This window comes from Strigops habroptila, chromosome 8, assembly GCF_004027225.2.
Source record: "Strigops habroptila isolate Jane chromosome 8, bStrHab1.2.pri, whole genome shotgun sequence".
NCBI classification, from domain to species: Eukaryota; Metazoa; Chordata; class Aves; order Psittaciformes; family Psittacidae; genus Strigops; species Strigops habroptila.
This window is the reverse complement of record NC_044284.2, coordinates 63,315,834-63,335,350: the sequence shown is the minus strand read 5'-3', so window position 1 is coordinate 63,335,350 and position 19,517 is coordinate 63,315,834. Positions and strand designations below refer to the sequence as shown.

At 41.8% G+C, this 19,517-nt stretch overlaps 1 protein-coding gene across 6 annotated transcripts in view; it reads left to right on the top strand.

Annotated features, from left to right (window-relative positions):
• Positions 1–19,517, top strand: part of SLC44A5 (solute carrier family 44 member 5) — a 93,905-nt gene that overhangs the window by 61,053 nt on the left and 13,335 nt on the right. The window contains exons 5-15 of one of the 6 annotated variants that reach the window (XM_030495793.1): positions 1,681–1,765; positions 4,526–4,654; positions 5,436–5,496; positions 7,128–7,251; positions 8,457–8,540; positions 10,803–10,915; positions 11,343–11,474; positions 13,639–13,738; positions 16,447–16,539; positions 17,478–17,565; positions 18,778–19,040. In XM_030495793.1, the coding sequence (XP_030351653.1) occupies positions 1,681–1,765; positions 4,526–4,654; positions 5,436–5,496; positions 7,128–7,251; positions 8,457–8,540; positions 10,803–10,915; positions 11,343–11,474; positions 13,639–13,738; positions 16,447–16,539; positions 17,478–17,565; positions 18,778–19,040 (1,272 nt within the window). Of the gene's footprint in view, positions 1–1,680; positions 1,766–4,525; positions 4,655–5,435; positions 5,497–7,127; positions 7,252–8,001; positions 8,541–10,802; positions 10,916–11,342; positions 11,734–13,638; positions 13,739–16,446; positions 16,540–17,477; positions 17,566–18,132; positions 18,195–18,777; positions 19,041–19,517 lie in introns of those variants that run through there. The other 5 variants (XR_003992846.1, XR_003992847.1, XR_003992848.1 and 2 more) reach the window with 5 other exon arrangements.

The window sequence follows — 19,517 nt, the reverse complement described above, 5'->3', positions numbered from 1 at the left end:
ACAAATGTCCCTCCATATATATGATTTCTGGAGAATAATACAGCTGCTGAGACTGCATTTTGGCACTTAATGGCTACGTTGACAAGTTTCTTCTTATAAAAATACAAGCCAAAAGACACATAATGCAACCTACTGGGAAAGCAGGAGTGTTCATGGCAGTAGGCCAGGAGGCCCCTCTGAACAAGTCTGTCTAGTCCCTAAAAGTGGAGGTGTGGGATGTGCTTATCATGCTTTCAGTGATGCCATTGTCAGGTTTTTCTGATGTCCTGAAAATAAGCACTGTGAAAGGCTAACCCAGGACTATGGTTTTCCTAAGCCCCTAAGGCCTTAGTCTGAGAAAAAATCTGTGATCCTTGGAAAGTGATCACAGTCTCTGTGTTTTGAGTCTGATGCTTGGAACAAGCATTCACAGCAATCTCACTGAGGAGTAGAAGAGAGAAGCTAAAAAGCAAGCCAGCACTCACAGCTCATGCAAAAACCCATTTGAACTCGCATGAATTCCATGCGTCAAGTTAATTCTACCTTGTGCTGTCATGCAAGTCTTCCTTAGGCCTCTTTGTGTCTACCTGTAATCCATCCCTTAATCTGCATGTAATCAGTAAGCTTGTTTTGCCTCCTGCAGAGCACAGTGTAATCACGGAATACAGCACAATTTCATTATAAAGAACACAGACCTAGTTCTCAGTGGCTGTTTTCTTGTGTCACATACATATTTAAACTTTCTTTCCTGCTGTTAAAATCAGCAAGTGGGCTAAGATCTAAGGAAAAAAAAAAATTTCATTAATGGCTTTGAGCAGCTCACAGGTTATGAGCACTGTCAGGAAGCTACTGAAGAGCGATGACATTGCAGTCCAAAAGTTTACTCTGTTGATTTGAAGAAATAACAGCAAATGTCAGTGAACTGGTTTTGCCAGGATGCATGTTTTGTTACCGGTGCACTGTAGAACATAGCTTGGTTGGTGAAAACAATTTAACCTTGTAAAATGTCAGGCATTTGAGCTAATCCCAGTTTTAAAGGGAGCTTGAATGTGCAGTGAAATTCCAGAAGCTGTCAAGTGTGAGGGTTCTGGGGTGCAAACTCCTCAGACTGTCCCTTCTTTACATCAAAGGAGGTTTATCAGTGTTATGAGCAGATGCTATTGTTATCATTCTCTTTCCTGGCCAGCTGCTTTCGGGTTTCAACCCTAAGAAGGTTTTGATTGATTTTGGTGCCACCTTCTGGTCAGCCAGAAATAGGCAGCTTTCACAGTGTAGCGTTTGCCGGTAGTCGTTTTGCACGCAGTGCGCACACAGTACGTTGAGTGCAAGCAGAGGGATCACAGAGTTTTTGCAGGGGTGTCTTACAGACCTCACTGCTCAGAGGCAGGACTACAGATGCCTGTAACAGTGCTTGGGTTGTTTCAGCTTAAAACCGTGCTGTGAAAAAACCTGCTCAAAAGTTAGCATTCTTTAGCTAGCATAGTTCTTTAGACCAAATGCTTCTGGTTTCAGAGATGTCTTGGCATCAAACACCCAGGGTCTGCTTGGGATTTGTTCGGGGTTTATTTGTTTTGTGTTTGCAATATGACCAATCACAATAATAGAATTTAAATATCTATATATATGCTGTCAGGTTTTGAATGGTAGGACGTACAAGCACCCATAATTATAACATGACTTATCTTATGTTCATTTCCATAGGAACAAGAGCATTTTGTTTTACTTTAACATTCTGAAATGTGCCAGCCCCGTAGTGTTAATAAACCTACAGTGCCCTACAACACAGGTGAGTGAAATACAGAGATAACATATTTTCCCTGCCTCTTAGTCATGGTGCTTAAGAACTAGACATACATTTGTTTGATTTAAAAATTCATATCCTTCAAAATATAACATGGTTGGTTTATAGATGACCTGTAGCACACGTGGGTCTCTGTAGCCTGTGGTGGTCAGAAAAAATAAACAGAAATGCATAAGATTGAGTATTTTGGATAAGAGTTGACAAAACAAATGGTCTGTTTAGCTGAATGCAGCAATTTGTAACTTCTGAATTCATCACAAGCAGATGTTCAGTAGTAATCAGTGCATGAAGAAAATATTTCTGATTGACATCTAGGGTTTTCCAAACTAGACATGTTCAAGAAGATGTGCGTATCCCCAGTGACAGGAGTATCTGGGCATGGTTAGAGCCGGCGGCACTTTGACAAGTGAAGATCCTAAAAACTCGTTCTTGCCTTGTGCCACAAGTCGTACTCCCTTGGCTGTGCTGCAGCATCTCGCGAAGCTGTGAAATAAACCCAGGCACGGAGCTTGTGTGGGTTAACATCATCCTCCTGATCTTTCTTACATGAGACCGTTTCACTGACCTGCTTTGTTGAACAATTGCACAAACAGTTACGCTCATCTGTTCCATCTTGTAAGGCAACAACTTACGGCATGGGGTAGGTCAGAGGACTTAAGAGAAGGGCTGCTCTGATCCAACTTTGCTGCCAAAGTAATTGTGCTGTGCAATTAAACTGCTGGTGGCCGAGGATGGTCTTGGCCATCTTGACAATATTCAGTGAGGTCCAGTATTAATTTGGATGGGGGTTGTTACATGGTCACCAATTTACTGATTACAAATGTTAATTGTCTTTATTTGACTATCATTTAAAAATGCTTCTCATTCCAGCTTGCCCTTACTCCTGATCCCTGTCCTTGATAGGTATTTCTGGCCTATCAGTTAGTGTGGCCGTATGGACTATTTGACAGAGCTGAAGAGATGGAAATCTCCAGCAAGGAGGAGCAAGAACCCTCTTAACACTGACCAGCTGCTGTCAGAATGGAAACTTTGTCTATCAGCAGCAGATTTGCTCCAGGAATCCCCGCCTGTTCACATGCAGACACTGACGCTGTTACCCCGCAGTCTTTAGACTCTGTTGCTGGAACGATCCAGCCTGTTCAGAAATACTGAGGTCATTGTGTGGGATTTGAGTGGGGCTGTGGGCAAGTTGGCAGTGGTCACAAATTGAGTAAGGTGAAATACTTGTTGAAGGAGAGTTTGGGGGAGCAGAGTAGTTATTTTGTTTATTTGCAAAGATACAACATCTCCAAAGCAGAGAATGGTTTTGGTTGGTTGCTCCTGCAGGTGGTTAATTCTCCAGTCTCTTGTGAAAACGTTTGTTTGATAATTCCTCTTTTGAACTGCAGACAAGGTCTTTCATTCCTGTCCCATTCATATCAAACAGCAGGAGGGAAAAAAACAAGAACTGGTGTGGGAAGAGCTTCAGTTCTTGAGTAAGACAGTGGATTTGCAAACTGTTATTACAGTTCTCTGGATCCACAGACAGCATGTTTCATTGCCTGTTTCATAGGTGGGAAGCCAAGGTTAAAGTGTATACTTGTTAGTTACCTGTTGTCCCAGCAAGACAAAACTCTTCTTTGTTCCTTGGCCTGTGGTTAGTCCGTAGGACTGTAGCACTTGTGTAGAAAGACCCTCTTGCAGCATCTGCCCTGTTGTGAGGATTAGTACAAGATCTTTTTGCAAAAGTCCTTTAGGTGAATCATTTATGATGGAATCCCTTGAGGTGACACAGCTTCGTGCATGATGTCCTCTGCCACTTGGATAGCAGAGCTTTGCAAAGGGTGTTTGGTTAGCACAGCTCTGGAAACAATGAACAGCCTTCTGGAAAAGGCTGAAACTTGCTAAACAGAGGGACTTCAGACTACCTGGGAGTGTCTAGGAGCACTGAGGAGTCAGAATGGCTGTACACTTGCATGGTTCCAGAGCCCAGCAGAGCCTTCAGGGTCAATGGGACAATTGCTTCTCTACCACATGAATCGTAACTTCTGAGTGGATACTTCCATCAAACCCCAGTCCTCACTTGATTTCTCACATAAATCTGGTTTATAATGGCTGTACCTCAAGTGCTGAGAATTTCATTCCTGGCATGTGCACCCTTCCTGCTTTGTAACTAGGGGAGATTCATCATTAGTCAGTAGTAAAGTCACTTCTGGGTGATTTACACAAAACTGTGGAGCTGTAATTGACTGAAGAGACCGTGTAGAAGGGTTGAACAACTTTAGCTGCGTGACACCTTTTCTAAATGAAGTTTTCCTTACAAATGTAATAGAAGGACGTGAGGCGTGTACTGTGAAAGCAGCGACTGCACTGCTTCGCTCAGTGCATGGCTGCTGAGTGGAGCAGAGGAGGACCCGGCAGATACTTTTTTCCTGGTGTTAAAAAAAAGTTTTGTTGTTTTTTTTTTTTCCAGCAGACTGGAAGCTCTGCAGATCCACCAGGATGTGTAGAGCGGACAGAGATACAGGCGGTGCTTGATGTGCCAGATAAGAGGAGAGACTTTCAAAGTATTCACCAACGCAGTTTAGAAGTACTCACCTAGGAAATCACGAGTGCATTGTGTCCCTTTCCAAATGGTGCAGTAAACATTGCTGAAAGCAATTCCATGAAACAGGGCACTTTTACGGCTGGCCTTTTTTCTTGCTTTTTGATTGCACTGACTTGCCTTACCCTTCTCTACCCCCACTGTGTCTTCTTTTCTTGCAGCTTTGTGTCTCAAAGTGCCCAGACAGGTTTGTGACCTACATTGATGTTCAGGCTTCCTACAGATACAAACCCGATCAGTGGAATTACTTCAAGCAGTTCTGCAAACCTGGTTTTAACAATCCTCGCAAGGTCTGTATGTATCAGGAGGTGATGGAATCCTTTTTTTTTTCTTCAAGCTATGTGTAATATGCATGATTTTACTGAGCTACAGCAAAGCTTTGAATTATTCTGATTTCACCGTATAAGGAGCTGTCCCATGCATATGCTTTGACAGTGATTTAATCAGGAACGAAGGTCTTGTATGCACATCAAATCCCTAACTCTTTAAATGATTGCTGTTTGCTTAAAGAGTATCTGCAGCTACCCATGTGGTTGCGGTACTGTGGCAGGTATCCTTTAGTACTTAAGTACTCCACAGCAGTAGAGCAGAGTGTCTCAAACCAGTTCTTAAGGCTCGTGAGTTATCTAGAGCTCCTCAGTAATTTAGCTAGGAAAAGAAATCTGTCTTTCATGTAACTGATTTTGGACTCAAATGTACTGTGTTATTTCTCCCATCTCTAAACCACCTTGCAATTCAACTCTGTTAGTTGTGTTAAATTCTTACTCTTCTTTAAGAGAAAAGTAAGGCGGAGGCAAGGAATGATTGCGCAGTCATTACTGCCTTACCTGCCGATCCAAAGTGAACAGGTCTTTTCTTTTTTGTCACGAGAAAAGTAAAGAATAGTCTTTTCCCAAATCACATTGAGAGGTTGGATTCTCACATCATGAGTGTGTCTTGCAGCTTCACCAGTCAAGTTTGGGGAGGAGGCTACAAAGTCCAGTTTGGGGCGTTTTCTCAGACTGGGTGAGAAACAAAACCCACGTAGTTATTCTGCTATGTATTCAGCATTCCTATTTTTCCCCTTTTTAGTCTGTTGCTCAAGTCCTACGTGATGAAGATTGTCCTTCGATGATCATTCCAAGCAGGCCTTGTGAGTGGTTCTATTTCTTACACACATCTTAGCAGATTGTAAGCGTTCACATGAAAGCACAACTCCAGTCTGAAAAGTGTTTTGTGGCAAGATCACGAGGAGCTGACTGTTACCTGGCAGTGGCATCCATTCAATTTTAAACAGCTTAAAAGTAGAAAGATTTATTATTATTTTTTCTAAATGCCATCCATGGACACTCGGAGTGGGATTGGGTCAAGCTGAGCTCTTTCTTTCTTGCTCTTGAATCATCACTGATAACAAAAGCTTTACAGCGCAGATTGTGCCTTCCTAAACATGTGAGCACCCAACCCAACCCACATGTTGGCATGAAGGAAATGCCACGAATGTAGGAAGGCTCATCTGGGCAGCTGTTGAAGTTCTGGTGGTACTTGAGCCCAGTTACAGTGCAGCTTGCTTTTAAGTGCTGCGCATAGTGCTGGCTGTGCAGGGAGGCAGAGAAATTAAGGGGACAAAAACCTGGTTTTGTCACTATGGTCAGTAGGTGTTTCTGAGTAGATAACCACAGGTCTCAGAGCTCAAGACTATCTGTCACTGACCTAGAAGCTCGTGCAAATAAGGAATTGCTGTTTATTTTTCCATGCTTTAAAATAGAGATCATGTAAACCAGGCACAAACTGTCAAAAAGAGAAAATAATGGATTACATTATAAAAAATTAAAAATCTGTATGAAAAACAATGTACTGACCCCAAAAACAGAAAATCATTTGCAAAGAAGCTATTATCTTCTTTTAGACTATAGCAAGAGGCAAAGATTACAGAGGGAGGAAAAGAGACATGTTACTTAATTATTTCCTGAGAATAGCTGGGGTGGGAGTGGGTGGTAAATATTCCAGACTGAATCTTGAGCCCAGGCATCAGTGGAACCTGATAAGGAAAGAGCAGAACTGTTAGATAAAGGTGAAGTACAGCTGTGTAGGAGGACTGAGCTGCTCTTCCCTTTGGAATGAAAACAAGGTCTTCATGCAGCAAAGAGCAGGGCAGCATAAATGAGTATGTAATCATCTGTCTGTGTCTCTCTCTTTTATAATCTCCTCCTCCCTCTGTCTAACAAATAGTTTCTGTCTTTTTTCCATTGCTTCCTCTCCAAGAATGTCTAGTGATAGTGGCTGGTACTGGAGCTCACCTGGCATATGAGGAACTGACACTTGCTGTTATGTATTGTTTTGGGTGCTAATATCATTTGTGACCAGTCATGTTGAGTCTGTCCCTGGGGGCTGGTTTGATTATTGCCATGAAATGACATATTTGAGAAGCCGCAGTTTTTGTAAGCTGTCCAGATACTGACAGAGAGTAAGTTCTGCGTTTATTACAAATTCTTAAACTGCTACAGATACTACTGTTGTTATTCAGTAGCACCTAGAATCTCCAGTTGAAAGCTGTGATCCCACCATTCCTGATCTGGGACAAAAAGTCCCAGAGCATAAAAATCCTGATTTTGAATATAATGGCTCTTCCAAGACTTGTCAAAGTCAACATTCCATTAGATAATTGGCTGAAAAACAATTGACCTTGACTCTGAAATTGTTTAAATACATTACAAAAGACAAGTGACAAAAGTGGAGCTCAACATGAGGTGTAACATTTCTGCTTTCTTTTGGTATTTTGAATAGTTCTTAAGAGATGCTTCCCAGACTTCTCCACGAAGAATGGTGTGCTAACCGTGGCAAATCAGACTACGTTCAAAGATGGAAGAGGGAAAACAAGAAATGTAACTGATCTCAGGGAAGCTGCAAAGTAGGTTTTACCCTTCTTCAGTGCTTGTTTGTTGGATTCTGAGACTGTGAAATAATACAGGAATTGAAAAAAAATGATCAGAATGTGTTGTAGCAAATGGCTGAGGGCACCCAGACAAGACTTGCTAGTAGATGGTTTCTGTGCCTGAGCACTTGCAAAGTTCCAGTAAGGAAAACCAGCACTGTGGTCTGCAGAAATGAGGAAGGAGCCAGAAGCTTTAGTCTGCCTCAGAATGACTGTCAGTTTTTAAAACATTCTACTTGGTTTTCCTAGCAAAAATTAGTACCAAGGAAAGTTAAAGGAGGTTCAAAATGAAATCCTTATGCAGCAGGACTCGGGCCAGCCAGTAATGGCCTCAGCTCTTCCTTCCTACAATGGCCTTTCTACTAACGTGGGCTGTCCTAGTACTTTGGCATCTCACCTCGTCAGCATGCTCCTGTTTTTAGCACATGTCTAAAGGTCAAAAGGCAACGTCCTGGGCTCTGATGGTGGGCAGCACCTCCCTTGCAGAGGGGCAGCAAGTATCTCCAATCCTGGGTATCAACCAGGATGAGAGAAAAACGCTGCAATAGCCTCTCTTTTCCAGCTGCTCTCCATCCTCAGCCTGTCTGGAGCACAGGGGTACCTTTTCTTACCTCTCAATCTGAGGCTACCACATTCTAGTACCTTACCAGCACTGATAACACCTGCACCTTATGAAGTTTCCTTCTTCTGGCATCTACAACTACATTGTTTGTTCTTTGATAAAAAGATCTTCATTTCTTCTTAGGAAAACATTAATATGGGCAAGCACTTTGCAGGATAGGAAAACAACTCCAAGAAGTCCTCGTTTTGCTTCACTGAGCTGTTTTCTGCTTCTCTGCTATTAGCAGTTCTGAAGTCACAACTGTTTGGCTCTTGATACGCTGCAGACCTGAATAGTATACACTTGTGGCATAATGATCAGTTCTATCTGGTGAGAGTGAGTACTCCTAAAGCTTTTTTAATAAAGCTTTTTCAGGAGCTGTATGGACATTATTACAGTTGTTTTGATTTGGTATAACTGTGGTTGATGTTGGCTTGGTTATGGAACTGGAGCTGGAGGATAGTTATATACTCATCACTAGCAAAGATATTTCAAATTCCTTCACTGTGCCTATCTGTTGTTTAAATAAATTTTGCTTTTCTGTCTAAAGCAACCTTTTCTCTGGTTTGTCTTTTCTCAGCGGCATCAATAATGTCCTGGATGCAAGATCAATTGGAGTAAAAATTTTTGAAGACTATGCCATTTCTTGGTACTGGATTTTAATGTAAGATTCTAATGGGTATTTTAATGTTTTTCCAAACTCACTTTGGAGTGTATAGGGAATTGAAAAATAGATCATGTATGTGTTTGTTACCAAACCTACTTTTAAACTCTGCTGTAATGTTGTTATGGTTCTGTACATGAGGTAAGGCTAGCACAGCATACATGCATACAGTATGGTCTGGAGTAGCTTTTTAATATCCTAACAGGCAGAAACCCAGGAGGTGCTGTCGTCTGTTGCAGGACCCATCTGCATGGTAATTCCAAAACTAAAAAATCTTAATTAAGAGACTTTCAAACCAATTGCAGTTGCTAAATGTCATTAAATGACATTTGTCCTTTAATGTCTGTATAAAACACATCACAATTTCCAAATTCATACTAGCAATATGTAGTTAAATTCATCATAATACATAAATCCAATATAACTCCATAAATCCAGTACAGCAGGCAAAGCAACTTAAAGAACAAAAAAATATTGAACAGAGTTAGCTTTATCTTGCCATTATTACTCAATAATCGGAAATTAGTAAAAATGCAGCACAAAAGAAAAGAAGTAGCTATTTTGCTGAAGCAAATACGTAAGTATATGTGCATAAATGGCCGTTCTCTCTAGATCTGTTATTGAAATCAGGCTTATAGTGCAGATTCTTTCAAAGGAGATACTGCTCAACAGGTGGGCTGGAGAGAGAATTGACCATTTCTTGAACAGAATTTCTCAATACTGAAGCCAGTTTCCATGTTTCAAATATGATACTTTTATAAGGAATTGTTGTTACTTTTAAAGTAGTCGGATAGAAATTTCTTCACACTTTTCACCAGATGACAGCATGCATCAAATGATTTCTGGGCAAACATATTAAAGACCCAGAGTTTGGGTGATGACAGTGAAGGCCTGATGGTGAAAGGAGGCGGGATTAAAAATTAAATATGGAATCGCTCTGTTCTTTTTATCATACTGCCAAAGAACTGCTGCTTTCAAGGCTCAGTTTAAGGGAACCACTCTATTAAGGATAATTGTTGCCATGTATTCATTAAGTTTTGGTGTTATTCGGACTCGTGTAAATCTGAAGCTAACTGTAGATAAAGGTAACTAACTGCTTTCAAGAATAGAGTCAGAAAGTCCGAAACAACAGGGTTTTTTTTAAGGAATACATTCTGAATTTCAAACAAGCCATTCAGAAAGGGAACACACATCATGCTGGGAAGCCTTTAAAGGGCTAGGACTTCAGACCAGTTTACAAAGGTTTAACTAAATAAACTGATGTTCTTTTTCTTGTCTCTCCACCCATCTGGCTTAGTTTGCCCAAAACATCTGGTTTTCATTGTTTGTGATCAGGCTGACCCATTTTTTATCTTTAGTAACTGGCTAAATAAACTGGGAATGTTCAGAAGAGAAGTTCCTGAACACAGGCAAGAAAAATGATTCATTTCTTTTGAGTCTGTTCTAATACAAAATTCTAATGTGACACCTCAAAACTCTGAGAAATGAAATGTTCTGTGAAGTGACTGAGCTGGATCTTTGTTGGATGGAACCATTGTTCACTTTGCTTTATTCGCATTGCTTTAGAAGGCCCCCCTGAGTAAAAAGGCCTTTTGCAGTCATTTTTTCCTTTCTGACTTCCTTTCTGGGAGTGAAATGAAAGCAAATACTTCCTTACCACAGGCTTGATAAAGACACTGTAGATGTCTTTCCTAGGGGTCCCACTGATGGCTCTTAACAGTTTCTTTCTATGCATCACTATACCCTGATCATTTTCTTTTCCGACGGCTAGAAAGTCACTGGTTTTCCTCCTAAAATGAATTCCTTTTTTCTAGGAAAGCTCCTCAAATGTTACTCTACTAATATTGTTTCTTTGCAAGCAGGGATTTTAAATGGAGGACGTAAAGCAGCAACCTCCCCACACACAGGTATTTCTCCAGTTTAACTTCCTGTGCTGTAGACTGGGCCATGGCCTGAAAAAGGCAGTGGCTTGGTCAGCCAGTGTAAATGACCAAACCAGACCTGTACTGGTCCCATTCAGACACCCTGAGAACTCAGTGTGCGCAAACATTTCTGGCTGTGTCCTATGAGATCATCATATATAATCTATCTGTTTCTAGCAGCAGAGAGCCATGAGGACATATTTCATAAGGAAGATTTCGAAATACGTTTTTACAAACCGTTCTCTTACATGAGATGAAGTGACCCCCATTTGGAGTAACAGGCATGCAAGAAAGAGTCTCACACTTGTTTTCCCTGTGTTTCTGTTTCTTGTCTTTCTAGTGGGCTGTTCATTGCAATGATTGTGAGTCTGCTCTTCCTTGTGTTATTGAGGTTCACAGCTGGGGTTCTCTTCTGGATTTTCATCTTTGGTGTGATTGGAATTATAGGTTATGGTAGGTGTAATCCTCCAGCCTCTGAGGCTATTTTTCCTTATTGCTTAATTTTGGGCAGGGAAAGTAAGCGATTACATCAATTAAATGCTATAGGTGGCATGTGCCTGGGTTTAGACACAGTTAAGTGAGAAGGGCTTAAATGGCAGCGAAATTTAGTAAGAATCCAGCTGTGCTGATACTTAGCAGCAGATGTAGTAACCCGAACTATCTACCCACAGTATGCTTAGTCTGTATTCACTTGTACTGATCTTTCTTTTCTATATATGTGATGTTACAGCTGACTAGTCTCGCAGTAATGCGTGTTTGGGTTTTGCTTACCTGACATGCTGAGGACAAAACACTTCACTTGTCAAAGATTTAAAAAAACCCCAACCTTGTCTCTGCACTCTTCAGAAACACTCGTTTTATATTGATTGTTTTTTAACAGGCATCTGGCATTGTTACTGGGAGTACGACCATCTGAAAGGAATACCTGGATCTGACCTCACTGTTTATGATATTGGATTCCAGACAGACTTCAGAGTGTACCTGCAGCTGAGGCAAACATGGTTAGCATTTAGTAAGTGCCCTTTAAACTTGGTATCTGTTAATGGATACTCGGGAGATTCAATCGCTGTCTTGCTACAGTTTCTGCCTTGTTAAATCTCCTGCTCTACGTATGTTGCTCATAGAAGTAAGCAGAATTGTCTTTCTTTGTATAGTACAAAAATCTACTTTTTTTGCAAGGCTACTAGTATATTTGTAAGGGGACATAATGCAGTTGCACTAGTGATGAGAGTGAAAAACGCTTGTGTTGTGTTACTAGCATTCTATTTCCTAGTTTCTATTTCTAGTTTTCAGAAGTGCTTCACTGCTTTCTCTTACAAGGGCAGTGTATTTAAAACAATCCTACTGGAACAAGACAGCCTGCAGCATATGCGTCCCTCCCAAGAGAAGGAGGGGCACAAGAGAGAACGAATACCTGTCAAATACTACTTGCACTGCTGTTACTGCTCTATTAGCAGGCACACAGACACTAACTGATGATGAATGGCACATAAGCTAAAACGCTGCCTCTCCCTATTGGTAGCTAAGTTAATAGAGCAGTAGTTTACTGCTTAAATCTCCTTTCTCTTCTTTGTGTCTTCGTGTAACTGTGTTGGATCATTGAGCTCACAAGCATCTTCTACATATTGTTGAGGCAGAGCTTTTTAGCATGCTAAAAAGCCCTAGAGAATATTAGGATTTTATTACGTCTTTCCTTGTAACTCCTCTGCCTGATTCTTAGCAGCAAATGTATAGTTTACCCATAGGTCAATGTCACTTTCAGATGAGTAAATTGAGGTACTCGGGAATTAAATTACTTTTCCAAAGTCACCCAGCGGATCAGTTAAATATCATTGAAGAAAACGAAGGTCCTCTTAATCCTAGTCTAGAACTCATCCTGGACGGACATTGCTTTCCTTTTTCACAATGCTTGGGACAAGCAATATTAACTTAAGAGAGCTGAACTGGATTGAGACCAACTTCAAAGGAACCTGACTATGTATTCCTTCATGAGCAACCATATCAAAAATAGGTGCTGACATGTGTGTAACAAAACCTTTGTTCTGAAGAAAGTTTATGGCTCTGAGCACCACAGGGGTCACTTGCCACGTGCAGTTCTGATGGCTAGGGGTACTGATAGTACTTGGGATCGCAATCGAACATCATCTCTGACTACCTGGGTCTGGACTCTGAGACTGTGTCAAAGCTGTGGGACCTGAAGCCAGGTCCCTTTGCAAACCTCCAGACATGCCACGGCTTAGGGATGCTATCCCTTTGTCTTCCTCTCCCTCCACAAAACTTCTTGGTTTCAGCTGGAGGAGACAGGTCCTGCTGTGCGTAACCATCCACCACGGCTGGGCTGATTCAAATGTTGTCTAACGCTCTGAAGCACTCAGAATTAATGGATGTGTCTCAGAGTCAGAGGGGATGTGCTTCAGGCGTTTAAGACCCTGCCTTCTCTAGGTGGAGTCCAGAGAATTCTTTTACTTTCTATTGCAGAAGTAGGTTTTGAACTGGCACAGATAGAAATCAGACAGAAGCCGACTCTTTAAACAAGATCTGGGTTATGAATCAAACACTGCTCATAATGGAGAGAGGAAATGTTCTGGGACATGGTGCTCTCAGCTCTCTAACCTTAGAGCAAGTTTGTGTGATTTCAGCAGCATAACTGGAAGGTGAAAATCCTTTGTCCAAAACTGTACTGTCTTAGCCTCTTTGGTTTTTTTGACTCAAATGAGGGGAAAGGAGCTCACGCCAGGCTAACATTCAGACAAGCCTATTGATTTAAGTACATCAAAATGTTAGAGGAGTATGTATCAGAAAACTGCACTCTTCAGGAAAAAGTTGACTCTTCATCTCCTTTTTATTTATTTTATTGTATCTAAATACTACAAATTAGCAGCATTAGAGTATAAACATGCAAAATGTTTGTTATAAAAAGCAGCATTTGTTAAGGGTGAACTGTCAGGGTCCTGCCCATTCTGACAAACTCTCGGCATGTAGAATTTCCCCCCACGAAACTATGAAATGGGATTGAAGATTGGCAGCTGCCGTGAGAGAAGGAAAGAGCTGCTCTAGCAGAGAGTTCTACTGAGTTCATGAACAATAGTGCAAAACACAAGGGCGGGGGGGGGCGGAATTACAGAGGCAGCCTATTGGTTCGGTTCTTGATAAATCTAATTTTTGTTTGTTTACAGTGATAATACTTTGTGGTGTTGAGGTCGTAATCATACTGATGCTGATATTCCTAAGAAATCGGATCCGGATCGCCATTGCACTCTTGAAGGAAGGCAGTAGGTATGTTTGCCTGATTTTTGGGAGTATATTTTGAATTTTATTAAATGCTTTCTGGAGTATGCTCTTCTTGAGCTTCATCTTGCACTACCAAGGGCAGGAAGTTGGGGTTGAAGTACAGCACTGGATTTGTTGAGCCATACAGATAGTATAAAGAACGCCAGTTCTCTGTTGATGAGATTGTGCTTATAAGAGCCTTCTCTTTTGCAGTAAGACATTTCTTATCTCCTGGGTCCCTGCCTAAGGAATACATACGCTGTTAACAGCACCATGTATCCTCAGCGCAAGGAGGTGTGTGCCAAGTGTGGGACACTGTTAATAGGAGCCTAAGACCTATAGCTGCCAGCTTTGCTGTGTCATTGGATTGTCTCCAGAGAGACATATACTAGTGGTAGAGGAGTGGCGTTGTTTTGGCTGGGGATTTTAATTTAGGAGAGACTGGATTCTTATGGCTCCAATCAATCTTTTGTCTGGACATGCGTAAATCTGCAGAGAGAAAAGGAGGATTCCATGACCAGGCGTGGTAATACGGTGTAATCCAAAGCTCTTCTTTTCAGCTCTGAGTACAGAGGAAAGCAGAGCAGGATGTGAGAGTTGAGGGCCTGGGAGACCTCTTCATTTTGTGTTTTCTGAAATGTGGATGGACTTTTTTCACAGTGGTTCCTGGTTTATACAGTGCCAACTCTTAGTTCTGGATTGAGTTTGGTTTGGGTTTGTTTTAATGGGAATATAACAAAGGAGAAACGGACTTAACACACCCTTGGATTTCATTGCAAATAGGCTAAGATCTCATAGGCCTCGGAAGTAGGGCTCTGTTAGAGCGCATGGAGTTAGCTCTGAGTTTATCTGCGTGCACTTGCTTGTCATTTTCTGCCCTCTCTGTTGACGTTATGGTTCTCAGGAGTCAGGATTTAGGGTTTTTGTAACGGGATTAGGAAATACTGAAGTTCTGCATTCAGCCAGGTACCTGTTTCCTGTCTTGTGCTACTGTGCAGTTAAAGGATAGCAATTAATTTTGGCAGCACTGAATTAACCTCTTTAATTCCTGTTCATTAAAATCCAGGAACACTTTTAGCGCTCTGCAACACTTTTGTTCACAACCTTGACAGGTAGAAGGATTTCAGGAAGTTCATAAACTTCCTGTTGGGAAGTGATAACATTCTGTAGTTTTTCAGCAGCATGGAAAGGTCACTTGAGGGTGATGTTTTTACTCTCATGCATAACGCGTGAGGTGAAGCACTGTGTGCAATTACTGTAAACCTAACAGATCGTGCCCTGTATTCAGGAAGATGCAAAACAAGCTGCTAATGAGTGGAAATCAAATTACATTTTTCAATACCTTTTAACTACTCTTTCAAAAATATTACAATTGTCTTGAAATCCATAGGTACAAACAGTTAACAGTCGTTACTCTGTCCATGATCTCAGTGGTAACCAAGAGGCCTACCATGAGCTGCAGAACTCTGCTAGTATGTAGTGACTGTTCCTCCCGTGTGCCTGTTACTGAACTTCTACATCTCTAGACTCAGACAGAAGTGGATGTGTTGCTCTTCACCTTCTGAGTGCACACGACGGTTCCCTTGCGTTCTCCCCAGCATTTACTAGTTTAGCAGCAGGAATTGGGTAAATTTGTCTGCTTATACATTTTGGAAACTGCCTTCTGTCAAACACATAGCATCAGAAATGCCACAAGTCAATACTGTAGGAAATACTAAGAGACAAAAAGGCTTGCGATAAGATTCAAGGGTCACTGGAAAGACAATTTAGAGTAACAGGAAGAGGCAGGTGGCCAGAATGTGAAGAGAACCAACCTGTAAGCTTCAGTGAACAAAACCATGCTCTCTGAAATCCCATCCCATGAGATAACCTGACTGGAGGCGCTCACCTCTGAGGTCGCTGTGGCCAGTTTAGCCAGCGGGGCTGTATCCACTCACTTGCTTACAGAGAGGAGGCCCTGGAGAAGTAGGAACCGGTATGCTCAAGTTCCTGCTCACTAGTTGCGTTCTAACAAGAAGTATTAGTAGAACATCAGCCTCTAAAACATCAGCCTTGATGTTAAAAGGAGCTCTCTAAGCTGCCAACAGTGAAAGGCCATTCTTCTTTCTGCCTGCCAACAGCTAAAGGTGAGCATCATTCATTTAGGGCACATGCAAGGAAAGTCACATAGTGACTGGAAGATGTTAGCATGTCCTGGCATTACAAAGACAAACTGAATGTCCCTGCCCCAAAATAGTTAGTACTTAAGGCAGGAAAGGGGCTGGGAACAGAGTCCTCAAATGCGAAGTAGCAAGAGATAATTTCAGGTGTGTAGGAGCCGAGGGAAGAGCATATGAACTGAGCAGGGTGGGACAAGGAAATAAAGGTAAAGTCTGCAGCAAGAAGATGTGATTGAAATGGGTTTGCAGCCTGGAAAGAGCTGGATCTGTGAAACAGTAATGGAGAAGGAGGAAGCAGAAGACAGGCTGGAACATAGCAAATTGATAATGTTGATTGTAGTGCTGCTGATGAAAGTGGAGGGGTAGAAATGACAAAGTGAAGATGTAAAGACATCTGAAGAAAGAACCTGCAGTATTTTGAGATCCTAGCTCTAGATTATGCTACCACTATCAACGAGTAGCTCAGAGTAAAAAGGATAATGCTAGAAGAGGACTGATAAAAAGCTTGTTTTTTAAATTGCTGCAGCTTACTGACATGTTTTGTTTCTTTCATAGGGCTATTGGCTATATAATGTCTACGTTGTTCTACCCAATCGTCACCTTCCTACTGATTGCAATTTGTATTTCCTACTGGGCTGTGACAGCTGTGTATCCTTCTGCCTGTGTACCTCTCTGGAGGAACAGTCTTCTGGTCTACAAGACCGGATAATCCTCTGCTATTTCACCTTCGCCAAACCAGCATTTAAAGGGCTGTTTGGTCACTTAGCACTTGCTGCACCAGTGCGCTCTTCCTCACTGCGCATTTGCTTGTGATGTACCAACTGGACAGTGAATTTAATTACATTAAAAAGAACTGGACTAAAGTCCATGCCAAGGCAGAGGATCGTACGAGGTCCTTTATACTACATAAGGTTGACTTCAAGGGGTGAAAAAAGAACCTCAGCAAAGAGTGAATATGCCCTTTATTGGCTGTATGCTCTATAGACCTGATGTTAATGGTTGCTTAGTTAGCTTGGTGGGCTCCATGTGTGTTTTGTTCAGAAAAGTGTAGGAAAGGAGTGAGAGAACATACAGTGCCCCAAGTCCTCTGAATTGCCTGGCAGCAGCCACTGTCTGTTCCTGGAAAAGCGAGGGTTTGCCAAGGTGTCAGAAAGGGGCAAGTCGCTTTTTGAAAACAAATTGTTCTTTCTCATGCAAAGAGGGTCAGTTATTGCTGTACAGGACAGTGTTGCTTTATCCTTGTGCTCTGTGTCTACTTCCACCAGAATCCAAACTGTCAAAGAACTACTACTGCATAATCTGCCTTGTCAGAGCTGGATGTGCAGGAGAGACTGAGTCACTTTTCAGGGTTACTCCCCTTGCCCATTCTGGCCATGGCATACAGCTCTGGGATAAAGTTTGCCTTAGTTCTGTAAGCAATGAAGTATGCAGTCTTGTCTGTGACCCTTCATACACATCTCTGCGTAGCAAGAGCAGTTTTTCTGTTACCTGCACAAGTTTTTTAGAGCTAGTGGTTACCCACTGCAGACTCCTGAGTTGCTCAAAGCCCACGGTTCTGTGATTCCTCCTTAAAATACCTCATTCAGTTTTCTGGCTACATCAGGAGAACCTGTGTATAAAGTAATGGCCAATCAAACACTGTGCAAGTACGCAAACCTGACTTGTGACCCAGAGGTAGGTGTTACAAATACTTACCTGTAGTGAGAGCTATACTAATTGTATTTCTTCATCTCTATTAAATGCAATGTGAGAAAATGTGCATATTTTAAGTAATGATTCCTCATGTTAAATCTGAAAACCTGAAGATAGTGCTTCGTGTTCAGCTAAGACTCCTTTGTTCAAAGTGATTTAGAGATATAAAACAGTTTTTTTGCTGAAGTGTCCTGTGAGCAGGTGAGTACCAACCAGTCTCATTTACTGGGTGCAGAAATACAGGTTTATTTGGAAAAGTGTTCCTGAATTCATGAGGATTCTATTTCTGTGGTTCTCAAAAGGCAATGGAAGAATTTGAAAGCTATGCTCCAAACGTGCGCAAAGACCAGCCAGGTCTCAAAGCAGAGGCTTGGCTGCTTCTGGCACAGTGTTGACCTTTATGAAGCTTTATGAAGCTACAAAAATATTTGTCTTTTGACTTGACTGTGGGGTTGAATTGAAGTATTTTCTGAAAACTAGAAATATTTATCAAAAGTTATATCAGGGTTATTTTCAGGTGTTTAAATGTCAATGTACTGCTATGGTTAGGTACATCCCAAACAATTCCCCACCATACTGATACCCGAACACTAAAAAAGAAAGGGATTAGGAATTGACTGGTTTTATTTAACACTGAAACTTAGCAAACACGTGAATTGAACAACAGAAATAGGGAAGAGTAATTTGATGTAAAGACTACTCCTGATTTAATACCATGAGATAGGTAAGGGAAGCTGTGACACATCCACAGCTTGTATAGAATGGCATAGCTCGGTTGATTTCAGTTTGGTTGTGGTGATTTACACAAGCCCCAGATTTGGCCTCTGGTTTTCAAATATTCTTTTTTCTTTACTGTTATTTTTTATGTGAGCAGCTTTTCTTTAATGAAACTGAAGCATTTGTGTGTCTTAAAAGTATATTTCTGACATTCAAATTCCGTATCTCTAGGTTTCAGGCATGTGGTAAACAGCCCTGTTTGCCAACCGTATAGTTTAAAGTTAAGCACCTGCATAAGACATTAATATGAATCCTTACATATGTAAACAGGTTACATAGTACTGGAGTGCAGTGTTGAATGATCTAATGAGCCATCAAGCAGAATGATGTGATTTGTATTAAGCTGCTAAATTTCAGAGCCTGTGAACGCAGAATTCAGTGCTTATCACTGTGTTGTTTATTTTTCTTCCTCTACAGACTTTTAACACAACCAATGTGACTAAATTGTGTCCAGGTGCTCAGTGTACTTTTGCTTTTTATGGAGGAGAAAGCCTGTACCATAAGTACATCTTTATCTTCCAGTTAGCCAATGCCTTTGTCTTTCTCTGGCTGGTGAACTTTGCAATTGCACTGGGTCAGTGTACCCTTGCTGGTGCCTTTGCCTCCTATTACTGGGCCTCTCGAAAACCAGCTGATATTCCACTATGGCCACTCTTCTCTTCATTCGGACGAGCAATACGGTAAGACTGTGGGGCTGGATGTGAGCCCTGTCACATATCCAGCAAGTGCGCGTTTTACACGTAGGGAAGCCAGACTTAGACTATCAAAGGAAAATGATGAGTCAGCACTGCGCTTTACTCTCGGTGGGCAGCCACGTCCCACCCCGCCGCTCGCTCCCTCCTCACGGTGGGACAGGGGAGACAATCGGAAAGGTGAGAGTGTGAAAATGCATGGGCTGACATGGAGTGTTTAATAGGTAAAGCAGAGCTGTGTGCACAAGCAAAGCACAGTGCAGAATCCATTCACCACTTCTTGTTGGCAGGTGGGTGTTCGGCCATCCCCAGGGCAGCACGGCTCCATCACATGTAACAGTGACTTGGAGGACAAACACCATCACTCCAAGTGTGTGTCCCCCTCTTCCTTCTTCTTCCCCCAGCTGTTACTGTTGAGCAGACCATATGGTGTGGGATCTCCCTTTGGTCAGCTGGGGTCAGGTG